The 16,272-nt window shown below is 41.5% G+C and overlaps 1 protein-coding gene across 1 annotated transcript in view; it reads left to right on the top strand.

Annotated features, from left to right (window-relative positions):
* The first annotated feature begins 364 nt into the window (after positions 1-364).
* ADAMTS20 (ADAM metallopeptidase with thrombospondin type 1 motif 20) overlaps positions 365-16,272 on the top strand; it is a 192,812-nt gene continuing 176,904 nt past the window's right edge. The window contains exons 1-3 of the mRNA XM_059185607.1: positions 365-788; positions 1,338-1,696; positions 13,923-14,085. Of these exons, the coding sequence (XP_059041590.1) occupies positions 698-788; positions 1,338-1,696; positions 13,923-14,085 (613 nt within the window). The 5' untranslated portion in view covers positions 365-697. The remainder of the gene's footprint in view (positions 789-1,337; positions 1,697-13,922; positions 14,086-16,272) is intronic.

Here is a 16,272-nt window from a genome sequence, read left to right on the forward strand (position 1 = left end):
AATTACCGTGAAATATAAATAACAGAAACTTTCCAGCTGATGCTTTTTCATTTCATTGTAAGAACTAACAACCTCACACACCTATCACCTGTCTGGACCTCGACCTCGCACAGCTTGTAGCAGTCTCGGGTTTTCCAGGTCCTGGAATGATGTCCCGGTGGCCCTCGGATTAGACACAGCACGCGGCTCTGCCAGCGCTGGAGCCCGCGGGGACCGCACTCCTCGGAGTTGGGGGCGGGCTGCACGCGGGAGGGCGAGCCCGGGCCGCGCCTCCTGCTGATTGGCCGGGTCCGGCCCCTAGAGGCGGGCTCTCCCCCGCGTTCGCCCGGCCTGGGGTGGCTATATTGGCACCGTTCCTGCTAGGTTGTGTTGCTTCCTCGCGTTGATCCGGACTTGGGGAGAAGGCGTCTGAGGACAGTGCGGGCGCAGGGAGCGGAGCGAGGCTGCCGAGAGCGAGCCGGGAGCTGTGGGGCTGCAGTGCGATGAAGCAGCGGCTCAGGGAGCGGAGGCTGGCGGTGTGGCGAGAGAGTCCGGCCCGGGGCCGGGACTGCTGCTCCGGAGGCTGCTGAGGCGCCGCGGCGGCCGGCGCAGAGCACGGCGGGCGAGAGGGAGGAGAGGCTGCGGAGCGCGGGGAAGCCGGGCTGGGCGGCCGGCGGCTCGGGTTGGCCTCCCCGGTTGGGATCCCCCGGGTGGAACCATGCGGGTGGCCAAGTGGCTGACGGGGCTGCTCTACCAGCTCTCGCTCTTCATCACCAGGTCTTGGGAAATTCACTTCCACCCCAGGCAAGGTAGGGTCACTGCGGGACGCCTCCAGCAGCGAGGTGGGGGCGAGGGGCCCGGGTGGGACAGGCGGGCGGAGTGGGGTGGGTGACTCTGCCCGGTTGTGAGGATCCTGGTCCTGCAGGGGCTCGCGGGACTCCGGGCTCAGCCAGCCCCATGCACCCCGAGAGGTTGCGGCTGCGCCGGGTTTCGAGGAATCGCGCGCGCGGGGTCCGGTCTCGCTCCCCGGACCACGCGGTGGGGGCGCGTGGGGGCAGAGAGGCGCGTGCGCCAGGACCGCACCGGTTGGCGGCTGGGAAGCAAAGAGGTTTGGGAGAAGGAGGTGGCTTGTTCTGGGCTGTGCGTGTCCGGGTCTTTCTTGGGAAGGTTGGAGTAAGTCCGGGATGTGGGAAAGCCGAGCACGTGTGTGTGGATGTGTGTGCGCGCGCTCTCGCCAGCTTGTGTGCATTCGTCTCGCCTCCGGGTATATTGGGACCTGGGGCGTTTGGTTGAAGTTGGGGGTCGTGGAGTTGGAAACGCGTAGGGGGAGCTCAGTGGCCATGTTTCTCTGGTTGTAGAAGCCCTGGTAAGGACGCTGGTCTCCTACGAAGTGGTGACCCCCGCGCGGGTCAACGAGTTTGGCGAAGTGTTCCCTCAGAGCCACCACTTCAGCCGGAGGAAGCGCAGCTCGGAGGCTCTGGAGCCCGCGCCTTTCAGGACCCACTACCGGATCAGCGCCTACGGGCAGCTCTTCCAGCTGAACCTGAGCGCGGACGCGGCTTTCCTGGCGGCTGGCTACACCGAGGTGCACCTGGGAGCCCCGGCGCGCGGGGCGGAGCGCGGCGTGGTGCCTCCAGATCTCCGTCACTGCTTCTACCGAGGCCAGGTCAATGCTCGGGAGGATCACACAGCGGTCTTCAGCCTTTGTGGAGGACTGGTAAGTGCCCTCGGGCCCCTCGGCATTTTTCCTGGGATCCAGTTACAGGTTGTGTTAACGGAGTTGGCCAGTTGGGTTTTTCCAAGGTGATGGTTGGTGACCCCAGAGATGGGGCTGGGGTGGGGTTATCAGAGGGATTAATACCTCCATCAACCCAAGCTGGAGGCCACTCTTTCTTGCAATGGCGAGAGGGGTTTGGAGGATCCGTAGTCTACCTGCTGCAAAACTGACCCCTCTGTGCAAAGGCAGGGAGACTCCTGAAAATGTCAGATCTTGAGCGAGTGAATCAGGGAGTGGTCCTATGGGGCCTGTGCCACACGTGAAGTGCCTTTTTCAACAGGAGGTCAGTTGACTTCACTGACACACCAACTCCTGACTACTTAAGCAGACTCCCCTGAATTAAATCTGTTCCTTGAATTTAGAGTAAATGAATATACGTAAAACGAAAATCTCAAAAGGAAAAAGCTGGCTTTCTTGATAGTATGGGGATGGCCACAGAGACTGAATCGGCTCCTGTTCAAAAGGCACTATATCTGACAGTATCTGGGAGGACCTGGTGCCAGCAAGTGAGAAATGTTCATTGGAGTGACAGGAGTAAAAAATGGAGATTTTGTGTAGGAGTGGGGGTGGACCTTACTGTGGAGAGAGGAAATGAAATAAAATAGTGGGTTCTTTGTGTTTTGTTCATCTCCCTTGAAGGCAGAGGTTCTAATCTTTTTTCCCCTCCTTAACCATAAACTTCTTCAGTCTGGTGACACTTAAGACATTTCTCAACGTATTTTAAATGTGTAAAATGTTAATTTGCTTCCTGTTAAGGACTAACAGTAATCAAAATGTTACAAATACTACAACTTAAGGTTTGATTACTTCATTAATGCACTAAGTGATCTGTTGGGGAGGAGTCTATTTACTGTGGTAGTGATAATGAGTATAAACTCTCCAGATAGCTACGTCAACTCTGATACAAAGGTATCTTACTTAGTTACTTACTTACACAATGTCTGTGGTTTTTTACCTACAGTAATAATTAAAGGAAATCTTAAGTATCAGAAGTTAGTGAAAATAGGTCTAACACTTTGCCATCCAAGATTATGAAACCCGCAGTTTTAATAGTTAAATTAGATACTTCGTTAACTCCTGATTAAGGACCTGTTCAAGAAGAAACAACTAGGAGTTTGGTTACTGGGTTCTAACATTCAAATGAAATGCTTCCTCTAAGTTAACTGATGTAGGAACTGATGTAGGAGGTCTTCCTTGGTGTGAGTTTTGGGTCGTTACTAAATACATTTGGAAGGTCTCCTTGCTTTTTTTTTTTTTCATGCTACTTTGAGCTATAGTTACATGGAATGCCTTGAACAATTTCCTTCCTCTCTGCTGTGTTACATGTAGAAAGTGTGCAACACCAGAATGGCAGAAACACTAGTATTTACACAGTCACTTATATCAAAGGAAAGAAAAATATTATTTTCTAGAACCTTTCAGAATGGTTAGCTCATCTGGAAAAACCTAGATTTACTACCACAATTTGTCATGGTTAATGTTTTCTTGATTTAGTATTTCATGGCATGGAAAAACACTCCAGATGGAAAGCATTATTAGTGATATTTCTACTCATGTTGATGCATACTGCTGGTGTAGGTCGAATTATTCAGTGTCCCCTTTTTGAAATCAAGAAACAGTTGGAAATGGTTTTTAGGTCTTGACTGGAGTTTATCCTCACCTGTTACTGTGACAATTTGGATATAATTGTCTAAGGTATGCATTATTAATCTGACTCATGTATGTACTTTGCTTTTGAAAGATTTGTTGCCCTTATCAGACTGAACATCTTGAAAATTTATTTTATACCTATGTGTTTTAATTTCTTTGTAAGGCTGCATTGAGGACATCCATCATCGTAGAGATAGAAAATTTCCAGTAATACAACAATTACCAGGATCTAAGTATCTTTTAGTAGTGCGATCATGGCCAATCAGCAGTCTAAATTACTAATGAGATTAGTGACGTTTCTTTGACTTTCTCACTTTTGATATTTCCACCAGAACTGATATTAACTATATGTTTATAACTGTGTATCTTCTAGCTACTGAATCAGTCATTAACTTCCTTTAGAATAATGGTGTCCTCAAATAGCTGAACCTCTGGTAGGTTCTACAGTCCATTTGTCATTATATGCAATTCTTCTCAGTCTCAGATTAGTCTTTAGATTTGGATAAAATTGTTGTATCAACAATCTGGACCAGCTGGATTGTTTGTAGATCAACTTTGATATAATGCCTGTGAAGTTACTATTGCTAATCTTCTAGCCCTGCTCTTTCTTGCTTCCGGACTGATGTTTGACTTTGTGTATGTGACCGTGATCTAGCTTTGACCTCTGCCAGTCCATTTAACATTAGGATTGACATTTACTGAAGGACTATTAGAGCCAAACTTAAAATTTAGAGTAGTTCTTTTTTCCTAGTTTCTTTTTCCTGCTCTGTTTGTTTTTAATTATAAATGCATATAATTGTACTTACTTTTCCTGAATATATTGAAATGAGGATGTGATTCCTCTTTTTCTCCTGTTAATATTTATTGTCCCTTACATTGCTAGATTCAAGCATACATTGGCTACTGATGAAAACTGATCCCCAGCAAGCCGTGGTATTTGTCCTGAGGTCATTGTTTGGGAGGAAGGTAGAGTGATGATCCTTCAGTTGCTCTATCTGAATTCTAGGCCTAAGAACTTGTGGCCCCCTTTGCTCAGTTGAGGCTCCTGGGCATCTGTCCTGGGCTCTCACCGGTGCTGCCTCTCCCTGCGAGGTCTGGCTACACCACTTATGTGATCTGGCTGCTGCTGTGTTGTGCAGCCATTATCAGTTACTTTGCTTCTGCTGCCATACCTTCACCATGCAAGGTGGTATAGTGATGCTCTTGGTAACCTTCTAGAACCCTCTAAGGATCTGAAACCCTCTGTAGTATTTGAAAGTCAAGGGGGACTTAGTTCTTCCCTTGACCACATTCTGCCACACCTCTAACTTTGTGGGGGTCCCTTGCAAAGGGTCCCTTCCCTGAAACCCACTTAGCATGCTGAAGCACTTCTCTTGGCAGTTCCCTTAAACTAGCATGTCTTCTGCCTCTAGGATCTTCATCCTCAGTGGAGAAGTTGGCTCATGGACATCTTGGCATCTGTTTTTTATGTCTCCTGTGCCCCTTTTCTTCTGGAAATGCACGAAGTTCCCCTTCCACATCTTGTTTAGTTGATCAGTTCCTCTTCCATCTTCCACTTCAGGTAGCATCTGCCCTCTCTCTGCTGGCTACTGAGGAATGTCTATGTTAGAGGAAGGGAATGAAAACCAAAACGTTTTTGAAATATCTCTATGCACCCATTTTTAAAAAATTGACACTCAACATCAATTGGATTTAGTGGAATGCTAGTGTTTCTTTAACCCTAAGTATGCAAACTTTAATTTCTCTATAGTTATTTTTTCCCATTCTTAGAAGTCTTGGTATTTACATATTTCACTAAATCACTGAACTTTGATTAGTAGCTTTCAGTGTTTTGGGCCCAAAACCAGAAGGGGCTAAGGGTCTGCCAGAAGTCTTGTTTCATATGTGTATAACTTCTGCTTTTCTGTTTAATTTCTCATAAGTATAACATAATTCAAACATGTCTAAACAGATTTATTCATTTTTAAAATCTACAGTAGATGTGAAATTGGAACTGAATCCTAAAGTTACCTGTAAGTCCTAACTTTTTTAGTCCATTGCTTCAACTCTCACAGAATGTATAGTTCTCAGGCCTTAATACCTCTATATCCAACTTTAAGCTTTGTTTTCATGGTCCTTTTCTCTATCTGCTCATAATGTTAGCACTGTTGCCAATGTAGAGGTCAGTATTTTTCTGAGCTGAATTTTGGGTGTATACTTGTCAGGATGGCATGTATAAATTAGAGGCTTTTCCCAACAGTGTCCACTAACCCTCTTCTCCTATTACCCAGTGGGTTCTCTTCTTCCAAAGGCCCTCAGGGACTAACCCCACTGCCTAGACTGTTAACTTCACTATTTCTTGGTGGGATTTGAAGCAATGCAGTCTTTTTGGTTGAACGAAACCGTTTCCAGATGTCATAAAACCAGACATTGCATCTGGCTAATACAGTGTTCTCATGCAGTCACGTGGAATGGTGCTGTGTCCTTTTTTGAAGTTTCTCATAACCATTCTGCAGCACGTCAGGCACTGATGCTCTGATTACTGAATTGGTTTAGTGACTTCTTGTTCAGTTGCCCTACGGTTATTTCCTATCTGCATCTTTACTGGTTTTTGTCTGCTGTAGGAAAATTTTCTAAACTTCCTATTTGCCCACAACTAGCACAGCCCTAGGTCATTACATAGGCCATTCTGATTCATAACTTTTTGTGGGAAAAAGTCATAAGGACCTCTTAGTTATTCATCTACTCCGCCAAGTACTCCAATACAAGGAAGAATTTCTTATGTTTCTTAAAATTCTGGTGTTAGTCTAGGTCCTCCAAGAAGCAGATGACAAGAGGGGGTTGTGTGTGCAAGCATTTTATTTAGGAGGAGTGTCCATGCCAGAGAAAATAGAGTGGTGAAATTTGAAACAGGGAGGACGAGAATGTTGGGTAGAGGCATCCAAGGCTGCTGGGGAGTCTAAGCAAGGTTCAGGAACGCTCACCCCAAGCCAAATTGGGCTGGGAGAAGAGTCTCCTGCCTAAGGATAAGGATACCCTTAGTATTGTCACACTCCGCTACTAAGTGGGAGTAGCACTTGAGAGTAAGCTGGTTGGGCTGCAAAACATGATGGATTTCAAACCCTGATAGTTGGGGTCCTTGGCCAGTTATGCTTAGCATTCTCAAGACCACCACATACTGACACCAGGCCCACAGACATTTGAAGTCTATTGGATGCTGTTAAGAGGAATATGGAAAGTGCTGTGTGAACTTTGAGGAAGGAATAAGGGTATTGAGACCTGTGCTGGAAGTAGGACTCTCAACTGCACCTTTAAGGATGACTCCATGTGGATATGGGAAGTTGGGGATTCCTTAGGGCCCTGTATAGCTGGAAAAGGGAGGGGGTTGGGAGGGGAGGGTAAGGCAGACCTCACATTAAGGCCTGGACTCACTGTGAAAGAGCAAGGCTTGAGCTGGGATGGTGGGTTGGTTTCCTGTGCTGGGAGGGGCCTCCCTTAATGCAGTACTGTGAAGGGAGTAGGTGACTGAGAGTCACCGGAAGGACCACTCTTTTAGTGTACCATGGGAAGGGAAGAAGAAGCCTTTGAAGTAAAGTGGTTGCAGCAGTGAAGGGGGAGAGTGGGTGCCTATGGAAGCTATGCTGCTGTGGACCAGAGGTTCTCACCTGGTGACAGTATTGTCCCTTGGGATTCTTGGTGGTATTTGGAGACCATTTTGGCGATCATAATTGGGGGTGGATGTGGTGGATGTTCTTAGCATATACTGGCTAGAGGAAACGGATGTTGCTAAACTTTCCCCAGTGCATAGAATAGCCAGGCCTACACAAATAACTCAACACATCAGGAGTTAACAGCCTTGTAGAAGCCTTGTAGAAGGCCCATTAGAATTTTGGACCCTAAAAGCAGATCAAAATGATTTTTGACTTACTTAAATGATTGTGTGATCCTGTGACCATTAACCAAGAAAGATAATGACAGAACAGGTGACAAGTAAGAGCTAATTCTAGAAACATGTGTTTGGTTCCAGAATAGGCTTATATATTATAATATTTTGGATTTATATTTACTTTGTCTAGAATGTCCTTTCTCTTAAACTCTTCATCATTCAGGGCACCTGGGTGGCTCCGTTGGTTAAGTGGGGAGCCTGCTTCCCTTTCCCTCGGCCTGCCTCTCTGCCTACTTGTGCTCTTTCTCTCTCTGTCAAATAAATAAATAAAATCTTAAAACAAACAAACAAAACAACAACAAAAAAACCCTCTTCATCTTTTACATGAATTTTAAGCCTTTCCTTTTTCCCTGATCTTCTCTAAACTGAGCTGACCAGGCCTGCCTTTTGTTCCACTCCTGGATGATTCCTTATACATCATATATTGAATTGTGGCTGCTCATACTTCTATCTTATTTATAGATTTTAAGTGTGGGGATAATTGTAACACCCCGTACAGAACATAGAAATGCTTGATACATGGATGAATGAGCTAAAGCAGCTTTTAATGTGCTAAGTAATTAGACTAGTTCTTTACATCAGTCATGCAATGCAAGAAAATTATTTTCACAATTTCAGTTGAAATACTGAAAAGTTGTGCATAGGTTAAGTCTTAGATATCCAAGCAGTGTCATTCATATGGGGTTATATTGCACCTTGTTATCTGAAGCTTTATTGTTTGGCTCCTACTTCCTGTTTTCTATAAAATATACTCAAGCTGGTCAATTCATACTACTCTTCAGGGGAAGAAGGATTATGTTCCAACAAATACTTAGAAAGCATTTATTATATCCTAGTCACTGTTAGATACTGGTGGTACAGTAATGTCATTATAAGGGCATTTGAATATTCACGAGCTACATGAATGCTTTATTACCACAGGAATAGCATGAAATTATGCTGGCTCTTGATTACCTTAGTCCAAAAGTGACACACTACTTCCATTTACATTATACTGAGGCCTGGTTCTACCCAGATGCAAAAGGCTGGAAAATGAGGCGCAAGTAATGGAGCAGGAAGAAGAGAGAATAGATAGTGTTGTTCACCACCGGTCTATACGACAGGCTGCCCTTTAATTCATGAATGTCCATTTGTTCTTTTCCCACACACCATAGTCATCTTGTCTCCGAGGAGACAACCTCGCAGGGGCACTGTCCTTGTCCCCAACCCTATATACAACATGATTGCAACCCTAACCTTAAACTTCCTATGAAAAGAGGCATCTCTTAGTAACTGATTTATAGCAACTTGGACCTTTTCTGCAGAGGGGCTGTGGAGACCTACTGCTATGGCAAGAGCGTTCCTTGATTCCCTTCCTTGATTCCTCTTTCTGGGAAGTCCAGTCACCAAGGCCTCTGGTTCTGCTCTGTGGGAGGGTCTAGCCCATCTTTCTCCATGGCTTCATCTAAGCTTCTGGGAGGATGCTCTCTGGCAGTGGGGATGGGGACAGTTTTCAGGAATGTTGAGGTAACCGAGGGTCTATGGATTATGTTAAAACTAAAGCAGTCAAGGCTTCTTTAGCCTATGGTTTCTTTGACGACTTAATACCTCAAAAACTTTGTTGACTTCTGATGGCAGATCGAGTTTTCTTAATTGCTTCAAGTTAGTTTTCTGCAGGAGTTGCCAAAGTCTAAAAGGCATTTATGTTAAATCTGAATGCTAAGAATCTCCTACTGCAAAGCAAAATAGTGGATTCTCACCTCACCGATAAGCTCAGTAGAAGTCCGGCTGTACTAAAGTAGAACAAAACTACAGTTTATGCTGAACTTTAGGAAAAAACACAATGGGAGACATGAAAATGAAGAATATTTGCCTAAATAATCAAAGAGTGCATATGTTAATTGTAAATTGTAAGAAACTAAAAACCATGCTGTAAATATGACATGGTCTGGCAGGTGTATGTCCTAGGCACATGTCCTTCTAGATGCTACATATTTTCAAGTAACCTTGACTTAGAGTATTCAACAATAGATCATGAAAATATTTCCATTATGCACCTACAAAACCGTTCTGAATGATTTCTTTCAAGTTCTTACTTGTTCTAATGATCTTAGGTTTTATGTCTCCAGATATTTCAGTAAGGGATCGAGAGAGGGGTCGCCTGGGCGGCTCAGTGGGTTAAAGCTTCTGCCTTTGGCTCCGGTCATGATCCCAGGGTCCTGGGATGGAGCCCCACATTGGGCTCTCTGCCCAGCAGGGAGCCTGCTTCCCCCCCCCCCCACCCCCTGCTACCTGCCTCTCTGCCTTCTTGTGATCTCTGTCTGTCAAATAAATAAATAAAATCTTAAAAAGAAAGAAAGAAAGAAATCCGGACAGACTGTCCTGAGAACCACTCCCTAGGTCCCCAAGAATGTTGACCATTCTCTCCACTTTGAGTGAGTTCTTATAGCTTCAAAAACACCTCTCTGCCTTCATGAAAGAAAAATATTACAGAATTTATTCCTTGTTATTGATGTTGCTGGGACACTAGTTGCATCAGACTCCCTTGGCTACCTATGGCTTAGGTGGATGACTTCACAGTCCTTTTCCTGATCCTGATGAGCAAAGATTGGTGAGAGTGGTCTCTTTGGGGAGCGGGGAGTGGTGGTGGGGAAGTACAGGCAGTGCGTTTTCTCTTTATTACCTCCTCTCACTTTCCTCCTGGAGATCCGGAGTTGTCCTATGGATAGGGGAATAAGGAATGCTGCTAGAGGAAAAGACCCCTCTTCTTGAAAACCTTAGAATTTTCTACTTCAGGCTTGTGGAAACAACTAGATATTCTTCATACTGTTGATCATTCAGTGCGTGCTTATGTGTAATACGCTATTTCCTAGGCTTGATCAGTGGTGTTATAACAAACTGTCTGGGAGAAAAACCTTCTGCATCAAATGGAAAATCCCAAAGAAAAATGACTCTGCATTCCTCTTCATGATCTTTCATTACATAATAATCACAGTCTACCTAAGGGGAAAAGGGTGGTTGTCACCTCTGTGTTTTGGGGGGAGAATCTTTCATCCCATTTCAAAATCATTGACATTTTAGCATATTGCTTTTCTCAAGAAATTGGGTGGATTTATTTCTGTTTTGTTGTACAAGTTATGGAATTGAGAATCCAATGTGAAGTGACTGGCCCAAGTTTCTGTAAGTGCAAATACAGGACTCCTGATCAGGTTTCTATTATAAATAAGATTAAACTGATTCTCAGTATATGACTAATGAAGAACTACCACCATGAAGACTGAAATACTTAATTACTGGTGATCCACCCCTGAAATTAAAATCCAATTTTATTAAAAAAAAAATCCAATTTTATTAATTGCTGAGAGCAATTTTTTAGTAAAATTCTCAGTAGAGGCTCTAATTGCTTCACTCAGACATTATTTTTTAATGTTGTAGTTGCCAATGTTAATGTGATAACTGTAAATGATTTGGGAAAAGCATCCAAACAGTTTATATATTTTACTTATTTTTTCTCTAATGAAATCTGAGTACATTATTGGTTGTGGTTACAGTACATGTGTTTGCCATGTATTTGGAAAAAAGTATATATAAATGCCACAATATGAAGTCACATTTTGGAAAAACAATTACATATATAAAAATACTCGAAACATAAAAATTTTGACTTATGAGAATAAATTGGAACCAGTTGTATGTATAATCACTTACTGCCTTTCAGTACAGCTCGGCAAATAGATCATTGCTCCAATCACTAGGAAACCCTTTCCCAAGTGAAAACTATTTTTGCTGCTTTTAATAGTCCTCAAAAGAAAGTGTTTGGAATCTGATTGGCATTTCTCATGAATCAAATTGCAGTGGCCCTCTGCAGATAGGTTTCTAAAAATATGGCATCATCTAAATATAATTCTGTGAACCACCTGTTTTAAGTCCTCAAATTTCTTACCAGGTTCTTTTCCAAGCTAAAAAAAAAAAAGAAAAATGCATCCTTAAGAGCCTTTAGGCAAAGCTATAATACTTTTACTTGAACAGAAAGTCCTCTGCAATGGGGTAAATTATAGAAAAAATGATGGAAGTAACACAAGTTCTTCATTGATAAATACAGAGGAGTCACTTTGAAGACAAATTATTCTTAAATTAAGTATTCTAAAACATAAGGTTCTTGTTGAAGAAAAGTCTTTCAGTTATAAAGGCCATATTCTTAGCAGGCTACAGTGTTCTAGCACAATGTAAAAGGAGGTTCTGATAGACTCCAGATAGAGCTATTCTCATTGTCCATGTGGGAATTCAAGTTTGACCCCTGTGTAGTCTTACTGGAGTGTTATGATAAAAACCCCTCATTATTAGATCTTTTTTTTTTATCCAAAAAGCATATAAAAATTTCCAAGATCTTCAGCATAGTGTGGGAAAAGTAGTTTTGTATTCAAAGTAGTTTTGTAGATGCATTTAGATAGGTAATAAGTCACCTCGTGTCTATCTTTTACCAAGATCCTATCACATTTCCCTTCAGCATGCTTTTTAAAAAATGTGGAAAGCAATTTTTCCATGGGTTCGTTTACTCAGGTTTCAAAAATAGTCTCTTTGTTATTGGTAAGCATAATTGAAATTATTTTGTCTGGGAAACCACAAGGAGGTAGAATTTCATTATATATTGAAAATAAGTGATTTTTAGTTATAGTTGGAAAACGGGAACTGGTAGAATTAGATATGCTAGAGCAAATTTCTTACCAGGCTCCTTTCCAAGCTAAAAAAAGAAAAATGCATCCTTAAGAGCCTTTAGGCAAAGCTATAATACTTTCACTGGAAGAGTATCCAAGAAATAATTGGAGATCTTTTGTACACTACATGGAATGTTTATTCTTTGTAACCACAGGATAGTCTACTGCATGGCTGTACCATAGTTTATGGAAATACACATGATCAGTGGTCTTGGAATTGGGTCTGTCTGCAGTTTTAACATTTCTGGAGTCATTTTGGTAAATCCTATTTTTACCAGAAAATTATCTCTCAAATTCTCCCTCACTGTCTCTGTCTTTCTGCTTTCCTCAGACATTGGCATCTTGTCATCTGTCACTTCCAACAGATGTCATTTCTGTCACTATAAATCAGGTTCTGTTACTTCTCTTCAAATTTCCAGCCTTTATCTTAGAACTGCTAGTATTTTTTTTTTTTTTTTTGGCTACCATCTAGAACACACAATATTACTAAATTAAACTTCCTACCTTTATAGTCTTTTTAAAAATAGTTGATCCTTAGTCTTATTCATTAATTTAACATTTTACACCAACATCTGGTATGTGGCAGGCATGAGAGGCATTCAAAGAAGAGTATAGGCAAAAGCTCTGCTCTAATGGAGCTTATATTTTAGTGGAGAGCATCAGACAAATATGAGGTAGTGATAAGTGCTTTGAAGAAAAATGAAACTGGGTAAAAGGGATAGATCTAGGAGGTGGGGTGACATTTTATACAGGGTGATGAATGTCGAGCAGAAACCTGAAGTAAGTGCTAGAAGAGCCAATGGGGAGAAGTGCTTGAAGCAGAAGTTTAAGTGCAGAAGTCCTGAGGTAGGCATTTCCTTGTCCTATCTGAGAAATATCTGAGGCACCAGGAGCTCTAGAATGAGCTAAGGTGGAAGTGGGAGAAGTCACAGTTGTTGGTCACCTGTGTGTTTGGAAGGACAGTGGAGGAAGGGATGGGCACCTCAGGACATTATAGACTATTGTAAGGACTTTGGCTTTTACTGAATGACTTAGTCTTGTTTGTTTTTTGAGTGACATGATCTAGACTTGAGAAATTACTGTGACTCCTCCATAGAGACTAGACTAAAGGGTTGTTGGTTCACACAGGAAACAGAATGTGAGGTTAGATCATGGATGTGGTAGTAAAACTTGGCAGAAATGGTTGGATTTCAGTTTTCTTGAAGGTTCAGCCACCAGGATTTGCAGATGAACTGAATGTGGGATGTTAGTGTGGGCACAAGAGCCCATTCTTGATTTCTCTAAGATCTTTTGGCCTGAACCATTGGAATAATACTGTTGCCATTTACTGACATAGGGACCATTGAAGAATAGGGTGGTTTGGACTGAAAATCAAGAGTTTGGCTTTGGATGTATTCAGGTTGAGAATTCTACTAGTTTTGTAAATGGAGATGTTCAAACGCAAGTTAGATAGTGGATTCTGGAATTCAGAAGGTAGGTCTTTGTGAAAACTCCTCACTGGCTCCTCATTGCTTCCAAATTCTAAATTGATCACCTTTAATATCTCTTATCTGACCCTAGACAACCTTAAGTTTTGTTTCTCACTCGTCGCCTTATATAGACCAAGCCAAACAGACTTTCTTATTACTAGAAGGTACTAGATTTTTTGCCATTTCAATGTCGTTACTTATGCCATTATTTATACCTGGAATGCCAGTCCTCTCTATTAGAACACTGTCTAGGCTTCATGACTCCATACCCAAGAGCGTGAAAGGAATCATGGAAAGGAAATGGTCTAGTCAGTGGATGACATTTAGTGAACAGACTTCTGGAGGTCCTGCTTCTGTGTGCTCACTTTAACCTGTGGCACTGCATGCTTTCCCTTGGTGACCAAGTTAATTATTTTCTTTGTTTTCAGATGGGAACTTTTAAAGCACATGATGGTGAATATTTCTTAGAACCTATAATGAAAGCAGATGGGAGTGAACATGAAGATGATCATAACAAGCCACATCTCATATACAGACAGGAATTAAAGAGCAATTATTTTCTGCAATCGCACAAGCCTTGTGAAGTTTCAGGTAAACTATGAAGTAAAAGTTTCTGGTAAAATTATACTATTTTAGTATTTCCATAAGTTACAATTTGACACATCTTCCTTAAATATTTAAGTATGATATTTTAAACACATTTTCTTGACCCATAAGGGCCCATTAGAAGTGTTTGTAGGCAATTTTGTAAACTAAATTCAGATCCAAAAACGTATGTGGTATGAGATTTGTAGCAAATAATCCTAAACTTTTTACTTCAGTCGGTTAGTCACACTAGTGTGCTTTTTCTTAGCAGAATTTTAGATAATTGAACAAGCTAAGTCACAATAACCTGTTGTTCAGTTTTGTACCCTTTCAGCTTTAAATGTAAAGAAACCCTTTTATAGTTGTCTCACTCTTGCTTAGCCTTGTGTTTGAGGTTTACGTTGGTGTGTACAGAAGTTCATTCTTCATTGCTCTGCAGCATTGAGTACATTACAGTTCATCTACCATTTTCCTATTGATCAACTTTTGGGTTATTTGCAGTTTGTCATTATTATAAACAATGTTGCTGTGAATTTTCTTGTCCCCATCCACTGTGTTTGAGGTTCTCCTAAGTATACACATAGATAGTAGAGAATTCCACGTTGTTTTGTAAAATGGCCTTTATGAGTTTATTACTTCTACCAACAGGATGTATATTTTTTATTTTTTTTTCCTACAAAATTCAAACTAAAGATTTATAATGGATTAGAAGGTAGGAATCCTAGGTATCTATAGAGTATAAATCTGTTGCTGGTAAAATATTTGTGCATTGAAGTTCCAGTAAGAGTTGTGTCCATGTACGTACATGAATCTTCATATCCTTGTCATTCTCTGAAGAATGGAGAAAGGCACCTGCAGTTATCATCAAAGTACAAAATCTAGACAAAGGAGTGGGATTAGAAAGGATTTATTTGAGATTGTAGGTGTCCATAAACTATAGTTCCCAACACTGCAATGCCATCTGTTTTGGGATATAATGATATGTAGGCCTTTGAAGGTTTTCTCTGGGAATGCACTTCTTAACCTTTGCTATTATAAGAGTGCCATTTTGGAGTGGTTCTCACTGTGTCTAAGGCCGTGTTTTAAATCTATTGACATAATAGATGCCTTTCTTATGCTTTTAATATGAGCATAAGGGTTTCATTTTTATGGCTTCAAAGAAAACACAAATGGGTACAGCTTCACAATAGAATTCTACAGAAGGCAGCTTATGCTTGTTCTGATCTACCATTCGGGAGCAGCTTGTTTAATGAATTGTTTAGCTTCTTAAGAAGAAAACCACCAAGTAGACACTCTGAATGCATAAATGTTTCACATAATGATATGCAGGGTTTTGCATTCACACTCGGTGTTCATTATCAGAAGGAGAATGGTACAAGAAAAGCCAGAGTCTTTTTGTTTAAAAAAAATTTTATACTAAAGATTTATTATAAAAAACACACAAAAAATAGAAAGCGATAGAATTTTGTTTTTTAATCACAATCTACTTTTCCACAACATTTAATTACTGAAACATTGAAGGCAGTATCCATTCTTTTCAATTCTTAAAGTGCCTTCAATTTTAAGTATAATTAACATACATATCTTTAATCACAAAGCAATCAATTAATGGCCTAAATAATTAGCTGCTAATCATCATTTTGTTAGTAAAAATGGAGAGTTGTGAATGTAATTAGTAAAATGTTATCAAAGGCTTTTTCTTCCCTGATTCACACACTATTCAGAAATACTTGCAGGATCTTATATTCTATAGGTGAACATTCATGAGAACCTCTCCAGATGGGTTGGCTTAAAGATTTAGCATATGGACCAAAAAGGTTAAGTGGAAAAGGAAAAATCATTTTTTCCATACGTCTGTTGATCGTCTTAATTCATTATGACCCTAAAATGTTGCCATTCACAGCAGCTTCAGCCTTGATGAATTAGGTTGTTTTCAACATCAGATTTCACCATGTGCCCCGAGGTCATACAAATTATATTTGGTGACCAAACCTGGCTGCTGTGGATACCAGGCTCCCAGGTGGACCTCAGACATAGTAAAATTGAGTAGAAATCGCAAAGCACAGAACCCACAAAATGAGCAAACAACCTCCACAGCCCTGCAACACTACCACCATCTACCCTAACAAAACTAAAACCTTAAAATGGGGAACCTCTGAAAATGTTCACAGGAATGAAGAAATCTTCTGGATA

This window comes from Mustela lutreola, chromosome 8, assembly GCF_030435805.1.
Source record: "Mustela lutreola isolate mMusLut2 chromosome 8, mMusLut2.pri, whole genome shotgun sequence".
Classification (NCBI taxonomy): Eukaryota; Metazoa; Chordata; class Mammalia; order Carnivora; family Mustelidae; genus Mustela; species Mustela lutreola.